This window comes from Vigna angularis, chromosome 4 (assembly GCF_016808095.1).
Source record: "Vigna angularis cultivar LongXiaoDou No.4 chromosome 4, ASM1680809v1, whole genome shotgun sequence".
NCBI classification, from domain to species: Eukaryota; Viridiplantae; Streptophyta; class Magnoliopsida; order Fabales; family Fabaceae; genus Vigna; species Vigna angularis.
Window position 1 is genome coordinate 39,718,193 of NC_068973.1, and position 16,774 is coordinate 39,734,966.

Consider the following 16,774-nt stretch of genomic DNA (forward strand, 5'->3'; position numbering starts at 1 on the left):
ACTTAACCTTTAAAACTTATATCAAAAAATAATTTGTCTTAACTGAATTAAATCAAAAGAATTGAATTAAATTATTTTTTTTATCAAATTATAATATGAACTGAATTTTTATATACTTTAACTTATTTTTTAACTGTACTAATTTTGAATTAAACTACGTTATTTTTAAATTGAACTGTGAACCGAATTTCTTTAATTAATAAACTAAAAAAAGCTAGATTATAACTTTAAATCTAACAATGTAATCTCCCTTTTCATATGAAAATGAATTTTGACATAATGTATTTTATAAAATGAAAGTAAAAATAGGGCAACAATATGTTACAACACAAATTGAGCAATAAATATTGAGCAATAAACCAAAGTTCAGATAAATATAACTAAGGAATACCATATTACATAATCCATTTTTTTAAGGAGCCCGTTACAATTACAATCAAATAACGCACTAGTCTGATTTGTTGCTCATTACAAATTCTGTTTTAAAAACATTACTTTGAAATTGTACTAACTACTAATAATTGAAAAAACTTTTCTCATAATTCAGATGCAGAGTACAACTATTATAAGAGAAGCATCAGTTTCTGATGTGTACCAGAAACTAACCTTTTTCAAACCACTCCTCTAAGTTGTGTATCAACATTTAGAATTACTGTATTTCCTTGTATTAATTTTCATTCAAGTGTAAGAAAGGGTTTCTTGCTGCTAATCAACTTCTGATTGTAGAGAAGCATCTTGAGAAAAAGTTGTTCAACCCTCCCTCAAGTCACTCTCTTGTACAATTCACACAGTACATCAATACTCATCTCTCAGGACAAATATCTAAATTTGACTGCTGAAGTTTACAATCAAATTGAACATTTGAAGATGTCAATTGTAAATTGGAGTCTTGTCTCTGATACTTTCACTTAGAAAATTTTCTGAATGTCAAAGTGACACCTTTCTAATGACTAAAAAGAAGTGTTTTTGAATATGATGAGAGCATGAGCAGTAACAGAACAGTTGTTAATCATCAGAGAGTGATTTTCATAAAAGATTATTTCTTCAACAAGCCATTCAGCAGTGCTTCATAGGCATTGATCGTGAAAGAAGCATTGATGCAGATTGATCAATGAGTTAGTTGAATGGATGTGGCCTGAAGAGGTTGGTGACACTCATTATAAAGGTACTGAATTGTTGGGTACAGCTCCATTATATCGTGAATCAAAGGATGAGTTTAACTCTGCATTGGATACAAATGAGAAAGTAAAATAGTATATAAAGGTGAAAAATCCATTAATTTATTGTCTTAAAATTTTGGATAAAGAATGATATTGATTGAGATGTTATTGATGTTTGTATAATCTATAAGGAACCCAACATTTCGTACATCCACGCGCAAATGCAAGAGGTGGTTCCCTAGTGATCCATTGGTTCTGTCGAAGAATCCTTTGATTTTTCTCTCTCTCTTTCTACCGACATTATCTTTCCAAAGCAAAAGGCAAAACACAAAGGGTTGGCTGTGACCCTTTTGCACAAAGGAAACGAGGGTGCTGTGTTAAAGAAATACAGAACTTGGTTGGTTCATAGTTGCAGCTTGTTTGTCGCTTTTCCATATCCACATTTTGGGTTTGGACGTTCCGAACAAGATATAGAGATCACCTCACAAATGGGGAAGGCCTTCCACGATGAGGATTGAAAAATGATAATGATATTTTGACAACTCTCTTTTAACAACATTTTAATAACATTCAGGTGTCATGATTAGTCCAAAAATTCTCTTTATCTTTGAACACATTTTTCAATTGATGAATTAATCTTGAAAAATAAATGTGATGAGTAGTAAAGCAGGGTTAATAAAAACATAAAATAAAACACACTTCAAACAGTTAACTGACTACTAATACAAAAGGTTTAATTTTTAAAATGGTACAAATATAATATAACATAAATAATCTATAATTTAGTGTAATTAAGTTTATTATCCCTGCCTTACTGAAAATTGAGACGGACTGAAATCCTGATAGTGCGCCACAAGATAAATTTATAGCTGCAAATCTTAATGACTAATAATTTTCTTTACTTTCCCTTTGAATGCAATTTATTTTAGAAGAAGTTGTTCATCAGTTCTTTTATCGCTTGAGGTTAATTTACCGTGCACGATGAAATGTGAAGACCGATTTCGGATTATTGTTGTGTTCGTTTTTAAAGATTTGTGCGCATTTGAAAGCGCGGATTTGCAGGATAAAAGAATTTTCCAATCTCTCATCTATGTGCAAATTTGTAACAATTTCTCAGCATTTACAATTTCATCCTTTGAATATAGTGTATTTGACTAAAATGATTTACAGGCTGAGATAATAATAATAATAATAATAATAATAATAATAATAATAATAGTAATAAAATAATAAAATAATAATAATAATAATAATAATTAATGTTAATTTTTTACTCTTTATAAATATTTTTACAATTAAATGCAACATTAATCATTATCATTTTATTTTACTTTAATAATTAGGGACATTTTTGTTAATCTTTAATTTCTACCAACTAAACAAATTTTTTTTATCTTTCACATCAATCAAATCTTACACTAATTTTTATAAACTTTACTTCCAAATTCACTCTCGTTTATCTTCAAATCCACTCAAACAAACAACAATTAATTCACCATCAAATCTCCTCATATACATCCCTCACTCTCCCCCAGTGAAGACACCCTTACTGTAATTAAATGTGTAGATACTTGATTCTAATATCGTAGTAATTAAAAAGATAAATGACATAGGATGTCAGAAAGATATTTTGGCAATTGAACGCACTCAACCACATGATTTTAAAAATGATACTTTGATTTATAATTTAATTTAATTTCCTTTTTTTGGTTTCAGTTTTCATACACTGCATTAAGCCCACACCATAGTCCCATAATCAGACATTAACCCATAAAATGTTCAACAACATGTTGTACCACGAAAACTCTCTCTCCAAGAACACAATGCCACTTACCATCTCATTATTCTGCCTGTTGTTACTTCTCTTAATTCTTTCGTCCATTTCTCGAAAGCTCAAAAACCAGATAGCTGCAACAAGAAAAGCACCGCCAGAAGTAAGTGGCGCATGGCCTTTGATTGGTCACCTCCACCTCTTACGGGGGTCCAAACCGCCACAAGATACGTTGGGCAACATGGCGGACAAATACGGTCCCATCTTCTCCTTGCGTCTGGGAGCTCACAAAACGCTGGTTGTGAGCGATTGGGAAATGGCCAAACAGTGTTTTACCGTCAACGACAGAGCGTTCGCTAACCGTCCAAAGTCTATGAGTTTTGAAGTGTTGTTTCAGTACAATTGTTGGGACCAAGACGCGATCTGATCAATGACGTCTTCACCTTCTCACAATGCAGTTATGCTTATATCTTTCAGTTGCACAGGGCTCTTCGGAGAGAATGGAGTGGATACGTGTGAAGACACTCCGTCGCTCAAGTCAGAAAAAGGAATGACTGAACATTTTTGGTTCAATAATCAAATTAATATTTTCTCTCTCTTTTTTCAATTATCAAAACGTACATCTTTCCTTTAGGTTTTTCGTATTTAACCTAGAAGTAAGATGAACCGTTTATCTAAAAATTCGGTTAGTTGGATAATCCAGTCACCTGATCGTGATCCTCATCTTTGATACTTGGTTGGTTAGTTCCGTAACTTGCGCTTTTATGGTTAGACATTTGTAACCGCTTCTTCCTTAGTTTATCCGGGTTAATTAACCCAGTCTGAATAAAGCTGACCGAACGTCTGTTGACTCTTAGCTTGACTGGGTTAATTTGACCCATGCTGGTTGTTTGGTTTAAGTAACAGACGATCGCTATTAAAACGATCGATATTAGGGGCGACATTGACGAGCGTATGGCATGACGATTGTCTAGCTGGCATTATCTTTTACGATATCGCGATCGTTTTGTCTAGGAGGTTGACGATCGTTCGGAAGTGATCGTTTGACTATTCGTTAATATCTGGCCTGTTTACTATTGCTAGCCGTCCGGATAAAAGCGATCGTTCAGTCGGTCGTTTGGTTTATTGTTGACAACCGCTCGACTTCAAATATTCTACCATACAGGCTACAACTCCTCCTTGATTGGGTTCATCCCTTACGGTTCTTACTGGCGTCAGATGCGTAAAATCTCCATACTGGAGCTCCTCTGTTCTCGCCGCATAGACACGCTGCGTGATGGAAGCCAAAGTGAAAGCAGCGATGAGAGAGAGTTATAATTTGTGGTTGAAGAAGAAAAACGGCTTTTCCGAAATGAATAGGTGGTTTGGGAACATAGCCTTGAACATTATGTTCCAAAGTGTGGTAGGAAAACGTTTTTTTAGTGACGGCGACGTGAACGAAGAGAACGAACGGCTCCGAAAAGCATTCAGGGAGTTGTTTGATCTGAGCAGTTCACTCCCTATGTCTGATTGTCTGCCCTATTTGAGATGGTTGGATTTGGATGGTAAAGAGAAAAAAATGAAGAGAACGGCGAAAGAGATAGATGGGTTTATCCAGATTTGGCTTGAAGAACACAAACGCAACCGAGATTGTGGTTCAGGTGAACGGAAACAGAGCCAGGACCTGATGGACGTGCTTCTTGGACTTGTTGAAGAGGGTGAAGAGTTTGATGGTAATGACTCTGACACCACAATCAAAGCTATGTGCCTGGTGTGTCTCAACTTTTACTTTGTTACAATCTCTCTTCCTTATTTGTCACGAAAAATTATAATAAATCTTTGATTATGACAGAATAGGATGGTTGTCTAGTTTTCCGTTTTCGTCATCCAACATGATACATACATATTTAGATTATTTAAAAATTAATATCGTATACAACTATGATAGCAATATAACATTAAATAGGGTTAAATATGTTTTTCGTCTCTTAAGTATTACACGATTTTGAATTTTGTCTCTACTCGAAACTTTGATGGTTTTTAGTCCTCGTAGTTTTAAAATTCTTACTATTAGTCCTTAAAATTGGACGCCGTTAACTTTTAGTAGATGTGGCAAACGGCAAGGCCACGTCTTATGCCAGCTTGCCTCTTTGCTCTCTGCCACGTTGCTTGTGCCGTTCGTCTTCTCCGGCAGAGCAGAGCCTCCATCGAACCAGTCGTCGTGCCGGACCTTCCGCTCAGTCCAAGGCGTCGTCGGCGACACCAATCGCCATCGGGACCATTGCCGGCCGGCGTTGCTTTCTCCCTCCTTGCCTTTTCTCCGCGTGCGAGAGAAGCTCTCCCGTTCCTCCGCCAATCGCCGCCTGAGAGAGTCCAGCCTCCGCGAGCCACAAATCAGGAATCAGTAGAATTGTTTACTGTCTTTCAAAAAGTGAATGTGTTAAGGTCATTGCATCTTTCACTCCATTTTATGTTTTATCATTGTATTTTAGTTAAAGCCAGTTTTAGTTTTTCATTTCCATTGCATTTTAATTTCAATAATCATTCATAATTTCTTTCCTTTTCTTTTCTGTTGTCACTGCTGGGAGTTGCCTATTTTTTTTTATGCCTGTAAATAAAGAAACAACCAAAACAAACAAACACAACCATGTTTTGTTTGGTCTTATGCAACGTGACGTGGATGTTTAGGAGATTGAATACGTTGGGTTAGGATAAAATGAGCTATATTTTCAGAATATAAACTATTTCAAAGGTTTAAAACTTCAATCAATGGCAATCATTAATTTCTGAAATGATTACTCAGCTGGTTGAAAACAGCAACTGTAGCAGATTGAGCAAGGAAGTTGTCGAGAAGAGCCATCAACTAAAGTACAAAGTCTGACAATTTCGTGATTGAAAATGAATTTGTTTGTTGAAATGTAAACATATATAAGAAGGAAAAAGAAATGCAGGCAGCTAAGAGGAGAGGATCTTCAGGGTCTAAACATAGATGAATTGCAACAGCTGGAGAGGTCTCTAGAAACTGGATTGGGGCGTGTGATAGAAAAGAAGGTCTTGGATGCATAAATCTATCTCCTGAATAATTTCCCTAATGACTTTATATAATTGATTAAACCCTTTTGATTTTCAGGGAGAGAAAATTATGGAAGAGATCGTTGATATGCAAAGAAAGGTGAGAAACTGAACATTCCACAGATTAATCATGTTGCGCGGAGAAAAGGGAAGAGGGAGAAATCGACGCCGCGACCGGTAATAGTCTTGGTGGCGATTGGTGTCGCCGGCGACGCCTTGGACTGAGCGGAAGGTCCGACACGGCGGCTGGTCCGATGGAGGCTCTGCTCTGCCGGAGAAGACGAACAGCACGAGCAGCAGAGAGCGAAAAGGCAAGCTGGCATAAGACGTGGTTTTGCCGTTTGCCACATCTACAAAAAGTTAACGACGTCCAATTTTAATGACTAATAGTAAGAGTTTTAAAACTACGAGGACTAATAGTAAGAGTTTTAAAACGAGGACTAAAAATCATCAAAGTTTCGAGTAGGAACTAAACCCAAAATCGTGTAATACTTAAGGGACGAAAAACATATTTAACCCCATTAAATATATTAAAATTTTAAATGAACATTTTTTTTCTATTAAAGTTACAAACAGTATCTTTCTTTTCTCATTATTGGTTTATCAGTGTAGATAAATGTAAAAGGTTTTCACACTTTTATATTTTGCAGTCTTTAATTATGGCTGGTTCAGATACCACAACAAGAACATTGGCATGGGCTCTGTCTTTACTTCTCAATAATCGTGAAATTCTACAAGAAGCCATTAAAGAATTAGATACAGAAATTGGAAGTAAAAGGATGGTAGAGGTATCAGATTTGAAGAAACTGAAGTATCTTGAATCTATTATCAAGGAAACACTACGTTTATATCCACCTGCACCGCTTAATTTGCCACACGAGTCCATGGAAAATTGCACAGTGGGTGGATATGATGTAGCAGCCGGCACACGTATTTTGACTAATCTTTCAAAACTTCAGAGAGATCCATCTTTATATCCAAATCCCCTTGAATTTTGTCCAGAAAGATTCTTAACAACCCACAAGGAAGTGGACGTGAAGGGTCAACATTTTGAGTTGATTCCATTCGGTGCAGGTAGAAGAATGTGTCCTGGGATATCTTTCGGTCTCCAAGCGATGCAACTCACACTTGCTACCTTATTGCATGGGTTTGATATTGAAACTAATGATGGAGGACCTGTTGATATGGTTGGAGACTCTCCCCTCCAAGTCATTCTTACTTCGCGTCTAAGTTCAATATTTATGATCAAATATAAACGCTAAATGATGTTGGAGATTGGTAGAATATAATATGTCATGTAAGAATAATAAGCTTTCCAAGCATATTATGATAGTAAAAGTGTGAAAGGGGTTGCTTTTAATCGTGCAAAGCGTGTATAATCAAAATTTTAATATAATTGGTTTTTGAGTTTTCTTTATTAACTTTCACTAATGTAGAAACAGTGATTTTTATGGTGATTTTTATATGGATTGAAATCCACGATATAGAAAGTCACGTGCCAGTATCGTAAATTTATAAAGTTTCTATACCATTAAATCGAGAATCAGTATAAAAAATGGCATGGAGCCAAAACTCCAATAAATTACCAACTATTTTATATCCATTGAACACATAATTAGTATAATTAGTATAGAAAATTGTTTTTCTATACCAATTATACTGGTTAGACTTAGAATCAGCCATAGAGAGTCACACTGACCAAAATTCTAATAAATTACAAACTTTTTTACACTAGTTGCATATATAATTGATATAAAAAGTTGTTTTCCTACCGGTTAGACTTAGAATCAGTATAGAAAGTGAAGTTTTGTTTGGAAAAACTATAATATTTGACTAACTTTTCTATGTCAGTTCACTAGTGGAAAAAATGACATTTTATAACGAACCTATTATATCGGATAAAAATTATTCATCATAATAGGGAGATATTATAACGTAATTTTGTAAATCAGTTATAATATGAAACGCGGTAGCAAACTTGTATATAAGTTTAAGACATATTATAACATAGTTTTGAAAATCAGTTATAATATGAAAAGCGGTAGCAAACTTGTAAATAAGTTCAAAACCTATTATTGATGTATTATAACGGAGTTTTAGAAATCAATTATAATTCTTAGAATTGGTACAGAAAGTTGTTTTCTATGTCGTTTAATCAGTATAACTTGTATAGAATATTTAATGTTCATCTCCTCCTTCCTTTCGTGCTTCACTTTCACGAAATCTATGAGCTTATGTTGTTTCCTTGTTCTCTCTATGCTTCCATTCCTTCTCGTTCTCTTTGTGTTGAGTTGTCAATCGTTCTCGTTCTCTGCGCTTCCATTTGTTTTCTTTGCACTAGTGTCGTCATTGGTTGTTATCGTCTTTGTTGTTGTGGTGGTTAGTATCGTTGTGGTTCGTCTTTTTCATTATTGTGGTTAGTGTCACTATGGTTTGTATTTATTGTCGTTATTGGTTGGAGCAACTATGCCAATTTTTGTGGTGGATAGTTGTTGGTTTTCTCGTTGGTTGGTTATTGTTGTACCTAGTTTTCTCCTTGCATTTTCTCCTTCCTTGAGAAGGTTTCTTGGTTGTGTTTTTGGTGTTGTAGTGGTTTGGTGGGTCGCACTCGTGGTCTGGTGGATTACGTTGAAGCTTCCTTGCGTGGTGTGATGGATTTTAATACTTCTGAAGTTGTCATGGTGTGGTGTGTTGCTATTCGTGGTGTTTTTCTGATCGTCTTATTGCGATTCCAGATAAGTTTCGAATCTTAATTTACAGTTGTTGAGGATGTTGTGTTTTTGTGTATTTACTGTTACATTGCGTTTGTTGAGCGAAAATTTTGATATTATAAGGTACTCAATTTTTGGAGTTTTTTTATATATGCTATTGTATTCAATTGAAGTAATGTTCCTTCTATAGTAGAATTGATGACAAAACTAAATAAATTGTAGGCAAAAGAAAAGCGGACATCGATACGAGTCATAACTAGTATGAATGTTTAGGAATGAGATGTTAATCTCTTAAATACTTTGAAATGAAACCTATTGAACTAAATCCAATGATTAATTATTTATATTGTGGTTTGGTAGGGATGAGTTCAACTAAGCTTCAATTAAAAAGAAATTACAACTCACACAGTACATAACGATTCGCTTAAGCAAAAAGAACACAAGTCATGCAAATGTTTTTACTTTACACACTATTTCATTAACTATTTAAACGTCGTCATGAGAAAATGATCAAATTAACCAAAATAAAAACCTAATTAAATTTAAAAGCTAAAAACCATATTAAATAAATTAAACGAAAATATGAACTAAAATAGTATTTAAACCTATAAACACTATAAAATTTTATGTAAAAAAGTAGTCTGAAATAGGTCATTTATGTCTCATAAGTAATTACTCTTACGAGAGAAAATATTATGAATCCAAATATATTATATACTCTTGATTCTACAATCTACAATGTAAAACTACTTTAGATAACCAATAAAGTAACTTTATATCTGTTTTGGGTATTAAGTCAAGTAACTTCTAACACTTTCACAATTTTCTCTTCAAAGTTTTTTAGGTATTAAGTCCTCGTACTGCCTTCACCTACACCTTCACCTTCACCTCAACCATCTAGAGGGATACTTGCCAAAGTTAGCAAATAATTCGTACGAGAGTCAAAACAATGGTATTAAATGCACAGTAAAGTGATCCCCACCTCTTACATTTGACCTTTATTTATAGTTTTTGAGATGGGCATGAGATTAGTGACACCTTAATTTTGGCCAATTGCTCTTAATCACTATTTATCTTAATCTTTGTGGAGAAGACTATTTGTTGAGTAAGGTCGTCCAATATAGCTGGAGTCGTTCGTCTTGTTTGTTAGAGTCCTAGTGTCTATTTGTCTTTAAGTTATTTAGTTCTTACTTATCTTTCAGGACCGTCCGGCTCCTATGATACACATTATCCTCCAGGACCGTCCGACCCTATGATACAATAACCACATATTAGTTTAATATAATAGCATAACCTATAAATTAACCATATCAAACTTTATTTTTGTTGAGATTGAAAAAAATGAAAAATCACAAATAGTTGAAATTTTTAACTAAAATAGTAATTATACATTTAAATAAAAAGTTACACAAAATTCGTAAAATTTTAATCAATAAAACAATCTAATGATATATGGTTTGTATTAATATTCCGAAATCCCAATTGAATATCAGATTTTATTGTTCTCTCAAAGAAATTCTCAAAATTTATATTGGAGAATATAATTTGTTTAACTTTTAAAAATCTGAGCTGAATATCATAATGAAAATAAATAGTAGAATAAGCTTTTAAAGTCTGAATAAAATACATCCTTATAAAGTATAAACTGCATAAATAAACGATATAAAATAATTGATAGGAAATTGAGTTGTATAGTTAGTGTAAGAGGCAATGAACCAATTAATGTGGCGGAATTTCTACTAAATCCTTCCTTGGTGTGCTTGATCCCTTGTCCTATCTGGAACGTTGACTTGACCACCCGTGAGGAAGCTGCACCAGCAGTTCAGCTCCCACCCGCATTATTCAAAACATGTTGTTGGAAACGGTTCGTTAAAATATTCTTGTGTCATTATCGCGTTCCTTCTTTTTCCATCTATCGCCATTATTTTACGCCTTCCAATAAACTAACTATGCCACCTTAGGAATGTGAACAGAAGACACTACAATGGAGAGAGAAACCTAGGCGTGGAAACAACAAACTCCTCCACCACCCTCTTAAATCAAGTCTCTTTAGCCATTTCTTACCATTTTTCAATCAAAATACACCCACTCCTATCTACAAAATCTCATCTTTTTCCCTTCCCAATCATCCACAAAACTCACCACTCACCCATCAAACACAAAACCATGTCTATTTTCTATCTTTTTTCCACTTTTCCCAAATGAAAAATACCCTACCTTTATATTTATTTTGCTATGATCACTACACAAAAATACCGGCTTTTCTGGTTCTACTTAGTAGCGGCTGAATTCATATTTTTCATTCCATTAACCAGTACCCAATTGCAGCATCACGAGTGCCGCCAAACATGCGGTTCCTCCGATCCTTTCCCTTACCCTTTCGGATTCTCCTCCGGATGCATAATCCGTTTGAATTGCACCGCCGGAAGAGCCTCCGTCGGAGAATTCCCCATCGAAAAGGTGAGCACATACAGCATAATCGTCAACATCGAAGCTCAGTGCAGTCGTCCGTTCGATAGTTTTGGCCAACTCTTCAGCCACAAATACGCGCCCACTTTGCGAAACGTGATTCTGTTGGAGAACTGTACCGGAACTCCCTTGCCCTTTCCCTGCTCCATTTCGGGGAATCTGGTTCGGACCCACTTCGAATCCGTGGGATGCAACGGCACAGTAGCGGACAATTTGACTTGCTACTTCGAGAACAAAACAAGCGGTTTCGTGAATCGCCGAGAATTGGAGTCTTCCGGGTGCAAGTACTTCATGTCATCTCTTTCATTCCCAGATGTTACAGACGTCTCCGGTGAGCCTCTGTCTTTGGAAGTAAATACAATCGAACTTGGATGGTGGGTCCAGGGAGATCGATGTCTGTGTTCCGATCACGCCAATTGTACCAACCTTCAATCCCCGGTGGACGGAAAGCCCGGTTTCCGCTGTGGCTGCCGCGACGGCTTCGTCGGCGACGGGTTTTTGGCCGGAACAGGTTGCCAGAAAGGTTAGTTCTGTTTTCCTTATTTTTGTTTTACATCCATAATTCCCCGTTAGCTTGTTGGTTCACCTTCTACTATAGATTAATTCGTTAGATTAGGTATTCATGATTCAAACTTGCTCTGTACTCATCCTCTTCGTATAAGATGGCGTCATGATCAAAATTGAAAACAAATATAGCGTGGCACTCACCAAATACTAACAACATTCTTTTTCGAACTAGAATAATATTCGTGATTAGTAAGTTAATGCTTCACCTCCAATAAAAAAAAAAAAAAACAATGCTTAGGACAGAGGTTTAATTTAAGCTAACTTTTTATTCCTGTCCTTTGAATTTTCACTCAAGCTTTAATATTTAAATTCTTTTCTGCTCTTTACTCTTACGCTCACATAAAGCGATCACGGACTCTCGTTTCTGTTTGCTGGAAATAACTCCGTGATGAAAATGACTTGTTTTGTAATTTTATTGTATGCTGTGTGTCTCGCTCTTTCTCTATCTCACTAATACTTTATTATGAATACTTTGCATGAGGTTTAATAATTTCTTTTTTAAATAAACATAATTAGGGAATTTTATTGAGAATAAAAAATATTGACCAGGAATATAGCGTCGTATCTTAAAATTACGATTTTGCGGGGCCATATTTGCAAATTTTGAAATATATATTAATCATCAAGTAGTTGTCAATGATAAATTCATTTTTCTAACAAAAATATTATTTTATAATACTTTAACAAAAATAAAACTATGATTGTCACGTTATTTTCTGAGTTGGTATAATGTCACATGGTGATAAGGGAAGAATTTGAAGTCCGGTTGCGTATATAAACATCAAAATATACGATATTAGTAAATACAAAAAGAAAGTGCGAAAAGATGACATGAATTAAGACTATAACTGTAAACTGCTAATGACGAGATTACCCCTGGAAAAGATAGACATAAAGGAAGTAGGACCCAATTTTTGATAAAGAAAAGAGGGAAATAAATAGTGGAGCTGAAACATGCGTGTCACTTAATTTATTGGAGCAGCTATGATTACGGGAAATTTAAGTCAACTAGACTAATCAAGGAGGCCATGGTCAAATTTTGAAGAGTTTTAATAATATAAAAACATTGTTTCATCTGAGAAAATAATAAAGGTTATTATATTAAATTAAGAATATAGAGTCGTGAGTTATTTAGATTTTCATTTTTTTTATTAAAATATAACACGACAGAAATTATAAATTATGTAAATTACTTCTATTTTATGAGATTTTCATACCTTTTATATTTCATTTTTATCTTTATATGAAAATTGGAAGAGTCCCGTGGTGCAAGAAAAGGAAATTTCACCTAAAATCTGTCTTTTCAGATAGATTATTTGTACTTTTCAATTATTCGCCTAAATAGTAGTAGTGTATTTTAATAAAGGAAAATAGCTTCTTTGAATATGTTATAGTTTTATTTTATACACTAACTTATTGCGGACTAATATTCTTTCTTCTAGAAGGAAAGAGGCTTAATTTTACAGTAATACTAAATTTTCTGTATATTTCATACAGAATATATAAAAAGGTAAACATATTTAATTTAATGCATTAAAATATTAAAAAATATTTTATATTTTAATCTAAAAAGTAAAAAAGTAAACAGAAAATGTTAAAAGAAATGGAAAATATTGAGTGCTTTCTTTGTAGATAAAAATATTTTGAAATCATACATTGCTTTCACTCAGCGGGCACGAATCGTTCCAACTATGATTGATAAAACTTTCCGATAATCTCGCCGCGTGACCGTAGTCGAACAAGTCATGAATTAATGATTGCAATAAAATATAGTTGTCAAAAGTAATTAAAAAAAGCGCAGCAAGAAATTACTTACGATTAAACTTTTTAACTTTTTATATTACTCTGATGTTTCTCTTTTAAAAATTATAAATAAAAAATAAATAGGAAGTTTGAAGTTTGACGTTAGCACGGCAGACATAGACTTGCCAATTATTGAGCCGAAAATCCAGATTTTACGCCATCAAGATAAATTTATTGCTGCAAATCCTAATAATTCATAATTTTCTTTGCATTCCCTTTGAATGGCATTCATTTTATTCTATTTAATTCTATTTTCTTAGTATTTCGCATTTACCTAGCTGGCATTCGTTCATGTGAATTTGGGTATTTGAACAGCCTCGTCATGCAACCCAGCGAAGTACTTATCTGGCCGATGTGGAGGAACAACCAGATTCATTGTCTTAATCGGAGGTAACCTCACCTTATTCCACGTTTCGAAAATGTTTAGGATCAGGAACTATGATCAACCACGCACGTATTAGCTTCAGAAGCAAATTAACTTATACTTAATCATTGACCGAAACATTACGCGGAGCTTATTTTGCAGGGTTTGTTATCGCCGTTTCACTGATTATCACTGCGGCTTCACTATGCTGTTTCTTCCGCCGGCGCACCAAACTGAAAGTCACAAAGAGCACAAAAAGACGATTAACCGAAGCCACCGGAAACAATGGTGTTCCTATCTATCCCTACAAAGACATTGAGAGAGCCACGAATAGTTTCTCAGAGAACCAACGGTTGGGAACTGGGGCGTACGGCACAGTTTATGCAGGGAAATTGTACAGCGATGAATGGGTTGCCATCAAAAGAATAAAACACAGAGACACTGACAGTATTGAACAGGTAATGAACGAGATCAAGCTCCTGTCCTCTGTGAGCCACACCAATTTAGTTCGCTTGTTGGGTTGCTCCATTGAATACGGAGAACAAATCCTGGTGTACGAGTTCATGCCCAATGGAACACTGAGTCAGCACTTGCAGAAGGAGAGAGGACAAGGTCTTCCTTGGTCCGTTCGACTCACCATTGCCACTGAAACGGCACAAGCCATCGCGCATCTTCATTCAGCCATTAATCCCCCCATTTACCACCGAGACATCAAATCCAGCAATATACTTTTAGACCACAATTTCAGGTACTAACACCATGCTAACACCCCCTATTTCTTTCTGTCTCTCTTTTCTTGTTACATCATATGCATAATTCTCGACCACCAACATCCCAAGTAATCTATGCATATAATGATGGGTTGTTACTAATTTTGGTTCATAAATAAAACGTTTGATTTCAGTCTTTCAGACCACTGAAGTGCTTAATTATATTAGCTCAAGTTCATTGATATTTTTGTCTCAGGTCAAAAGTGGCAGACTTTGGTCTTTCTAGACTTGGAATGACTGAAATATCTCACATTTCAACTGCCCCACAGGGAACTCCTGGCTATGTGGATCCACAATATCATCAAGATTTTCACCTCTCTGACAAGAGCGATGTTTATAGTTTTGGTGTTGTTCTAGTTGAGATCATAACGGGACTAAAAGTGGTAGACTTTTCACGTTCTCCTAATGAAGTGAACTTGGCTTCTCTTGCTGCAGATAGGATTGGAAAAGGGCTTTTGGATGAGATTATAGACCCATTCCTTGAACCCGAAACAAGAAGTGACGCTCGGACCCTTTCCTCCATACACAAGGTGGCTGAGTTGGCATTTAGATGCCTAGCGTTCCACAGGGACATGAGGCCTTCGATGACGGAAGTGGCTTGTGAGTTGGAGCAACTTAGGTTGTGTCAATGGACAACATTGGGAGACAACAATTGTGCAACCTCAACGGAGTTGTCCTCTTGCTCTTCCTCATCCAATGAAAGTGAGAAACCACTGAGTACCACAACGAAGAACGTTGGAGAAAAGGGTAAAGGGTACCTTAATATTCAAACTAGGCCTATTGGTTTGAAATCATTACAAAGGCCTAATATTAATTCACCAGTCTCGGTGCAAGACCAAGAGTTATGGTTGAGTGAACAGAGTTCTCCTTCATCAAATAGTTTTCCAAGCAAGTCATTTGATTGAGACAAGATCTATGGTTCTTTATTTCATCCAATAGTTTGCTTGTATATCATTTTAGAATTACCTCAAATGATGCAAACAAAGTTAAACAATGATGAATTCATCTCTCACTAAGGTGGGAAGGACATGTTTTTTTTAACATGGATAAAATCTTTGCGTTATGAAACGATGTTTTAGGATAAGTATAGTTTATGCAAGAAATTAGCCAAATCCTATTTTTTACACCTCCAATCTCTACTTGATTCCCAACTTGGAAGTAGCACAACCTATAACCCAAAATGTAGCCTAATCGAAGTTAGATTTCTATCTAGCCCTGAATTTCATTGGGTGCAGGTACAAGCCTTGTGTTTAGAAAGCATTGGTGGTGACCTTTTAATTGTGAGTATTAAAAAGGATTTTTTTTTAAAGAAATGCAAATAAAATAAAAATTCTTTTAATATTTTTTTTCCTCCTTTTCAGTTTTTTTGGCGTAAAAACTGCCTCAAAAAATTGGCAAGAAATTAACAAGTAAAAATTAATTTTTAGTTTCTTGTTGCAATGTTTAATTTTTAAGAATAGGAAATAACTTATTTCAAATTATTAGTTTAACTTGCATGAAGAATGGGAAGCAACATAAAATAAGGTTAGGATTGATCTAAATCTCTCTTTTCTTCACTTAAAAGGTAGTTAAAAATTAAAATTCAGAATAGAAACTTCAAAAATAAATTAAAACTGGTTGATAATTTTCATTTAGTTTTAAATTCCTTCAGTTCAGCCAAAAGTTCTCGGATAACCAAGTTTTAAAAATTTAAATTTACTTAAGACTCATAGACTCACTTAATACAAAATCTTGAAGGAGAATTTTGTGCTTTATATGTTCTTTGTGTGATAGTAATTTTTAAAATATTTTGAGATAGCCATTTATCATTTCGCCTTCTCTGTACCGTAAACCTATTATGCTTATCAAGCCTGAGTAACATTGGTTTTTCCTGTTACAAGTTTCGAAAGCTTAGGAATTAAAGATGAATTAAAATTATTATATTGGATAAAAAGAGTAAAATAAATAATATTTAAAGAAAAAATAGTTATTATTTATTAGCGTCAACTCTTCTTACAAATATCCCGACTAAAAACCAAACACAAAATAGCCGTGTGCATCCAATGGCGGAATAAGACTTTTTTGCTTGGGATATCAGTCGTCACTAAAATTGGAATCACTTTTAAAGT

At 34.8% G+C, this 16,774-nt stretch overlaps 1 protein-coding gene and 1 pseudogene across 1 annotated transcript; both read left to right on the forward strand.

Annotated features, from left to right (window-relative positions):
* Positions 1–3,172: 3,172 nt before the first annotated feature.
* On the forward strand, positions 3,173–7,244 carry LOC108341284 (cytochrome P450 CYP82D47-like; annotated as a pseudogene).
* A 3,345-nt stretch (positions 7,245–10,589) lies between these two features.
* LOC108343189 (wall-associated receptor kinase-like 14) lies at positions 10,590–15,719 on the forward strand. The gene is made up of 4 exons (XM_017581301.2): positions 10,590–11,685; positions 13,848–13,922; positions 14,059–14,644; positions 14,863–15,719. The coding sequence occupies exons 1-4, from the start codon at positions 10,929–10,931 to the stop codon at positions 15,569–15,571; spliced, it is 2,127 nt and encodes a 708-aa protein (XP_017436790.1). The 5' UTR covers positions 10,590–10,928; the 3' UTR covers positions 15,572–15,719.
* The last annotated feature ends 1,055 nt before the right edge of the window (positions 15,720–16,774 follow it).

What these genes read in the sequence shown, in the direction of transcription:
- LOC108343189 (XM_017581301.2), top strand. Translation starts at nt 10,929, where the DNA reads ATGATCACTACACAAAAATACCGGCTTTTCTGGTTCTACTTAGTAGCG. An exon ending in CGGAACAGGTTGCCAGAAAG is followed by an intron (nt 11,686 to 13,847) that starts GTTAGTTCTGTT and finishes GTATTTGAACAG; the next exon opens with CCTCGTCATGCAACCCAGCG. An exon ending in ATTCATTGTCTTAATCGGAG is followed by an intron (nt 13,923 to 14,058) that starts GTAACCTCACCT and finishes CTTATTTTGCAG; the next exon opens with GGTTTGTTATCGCCGTTTCA.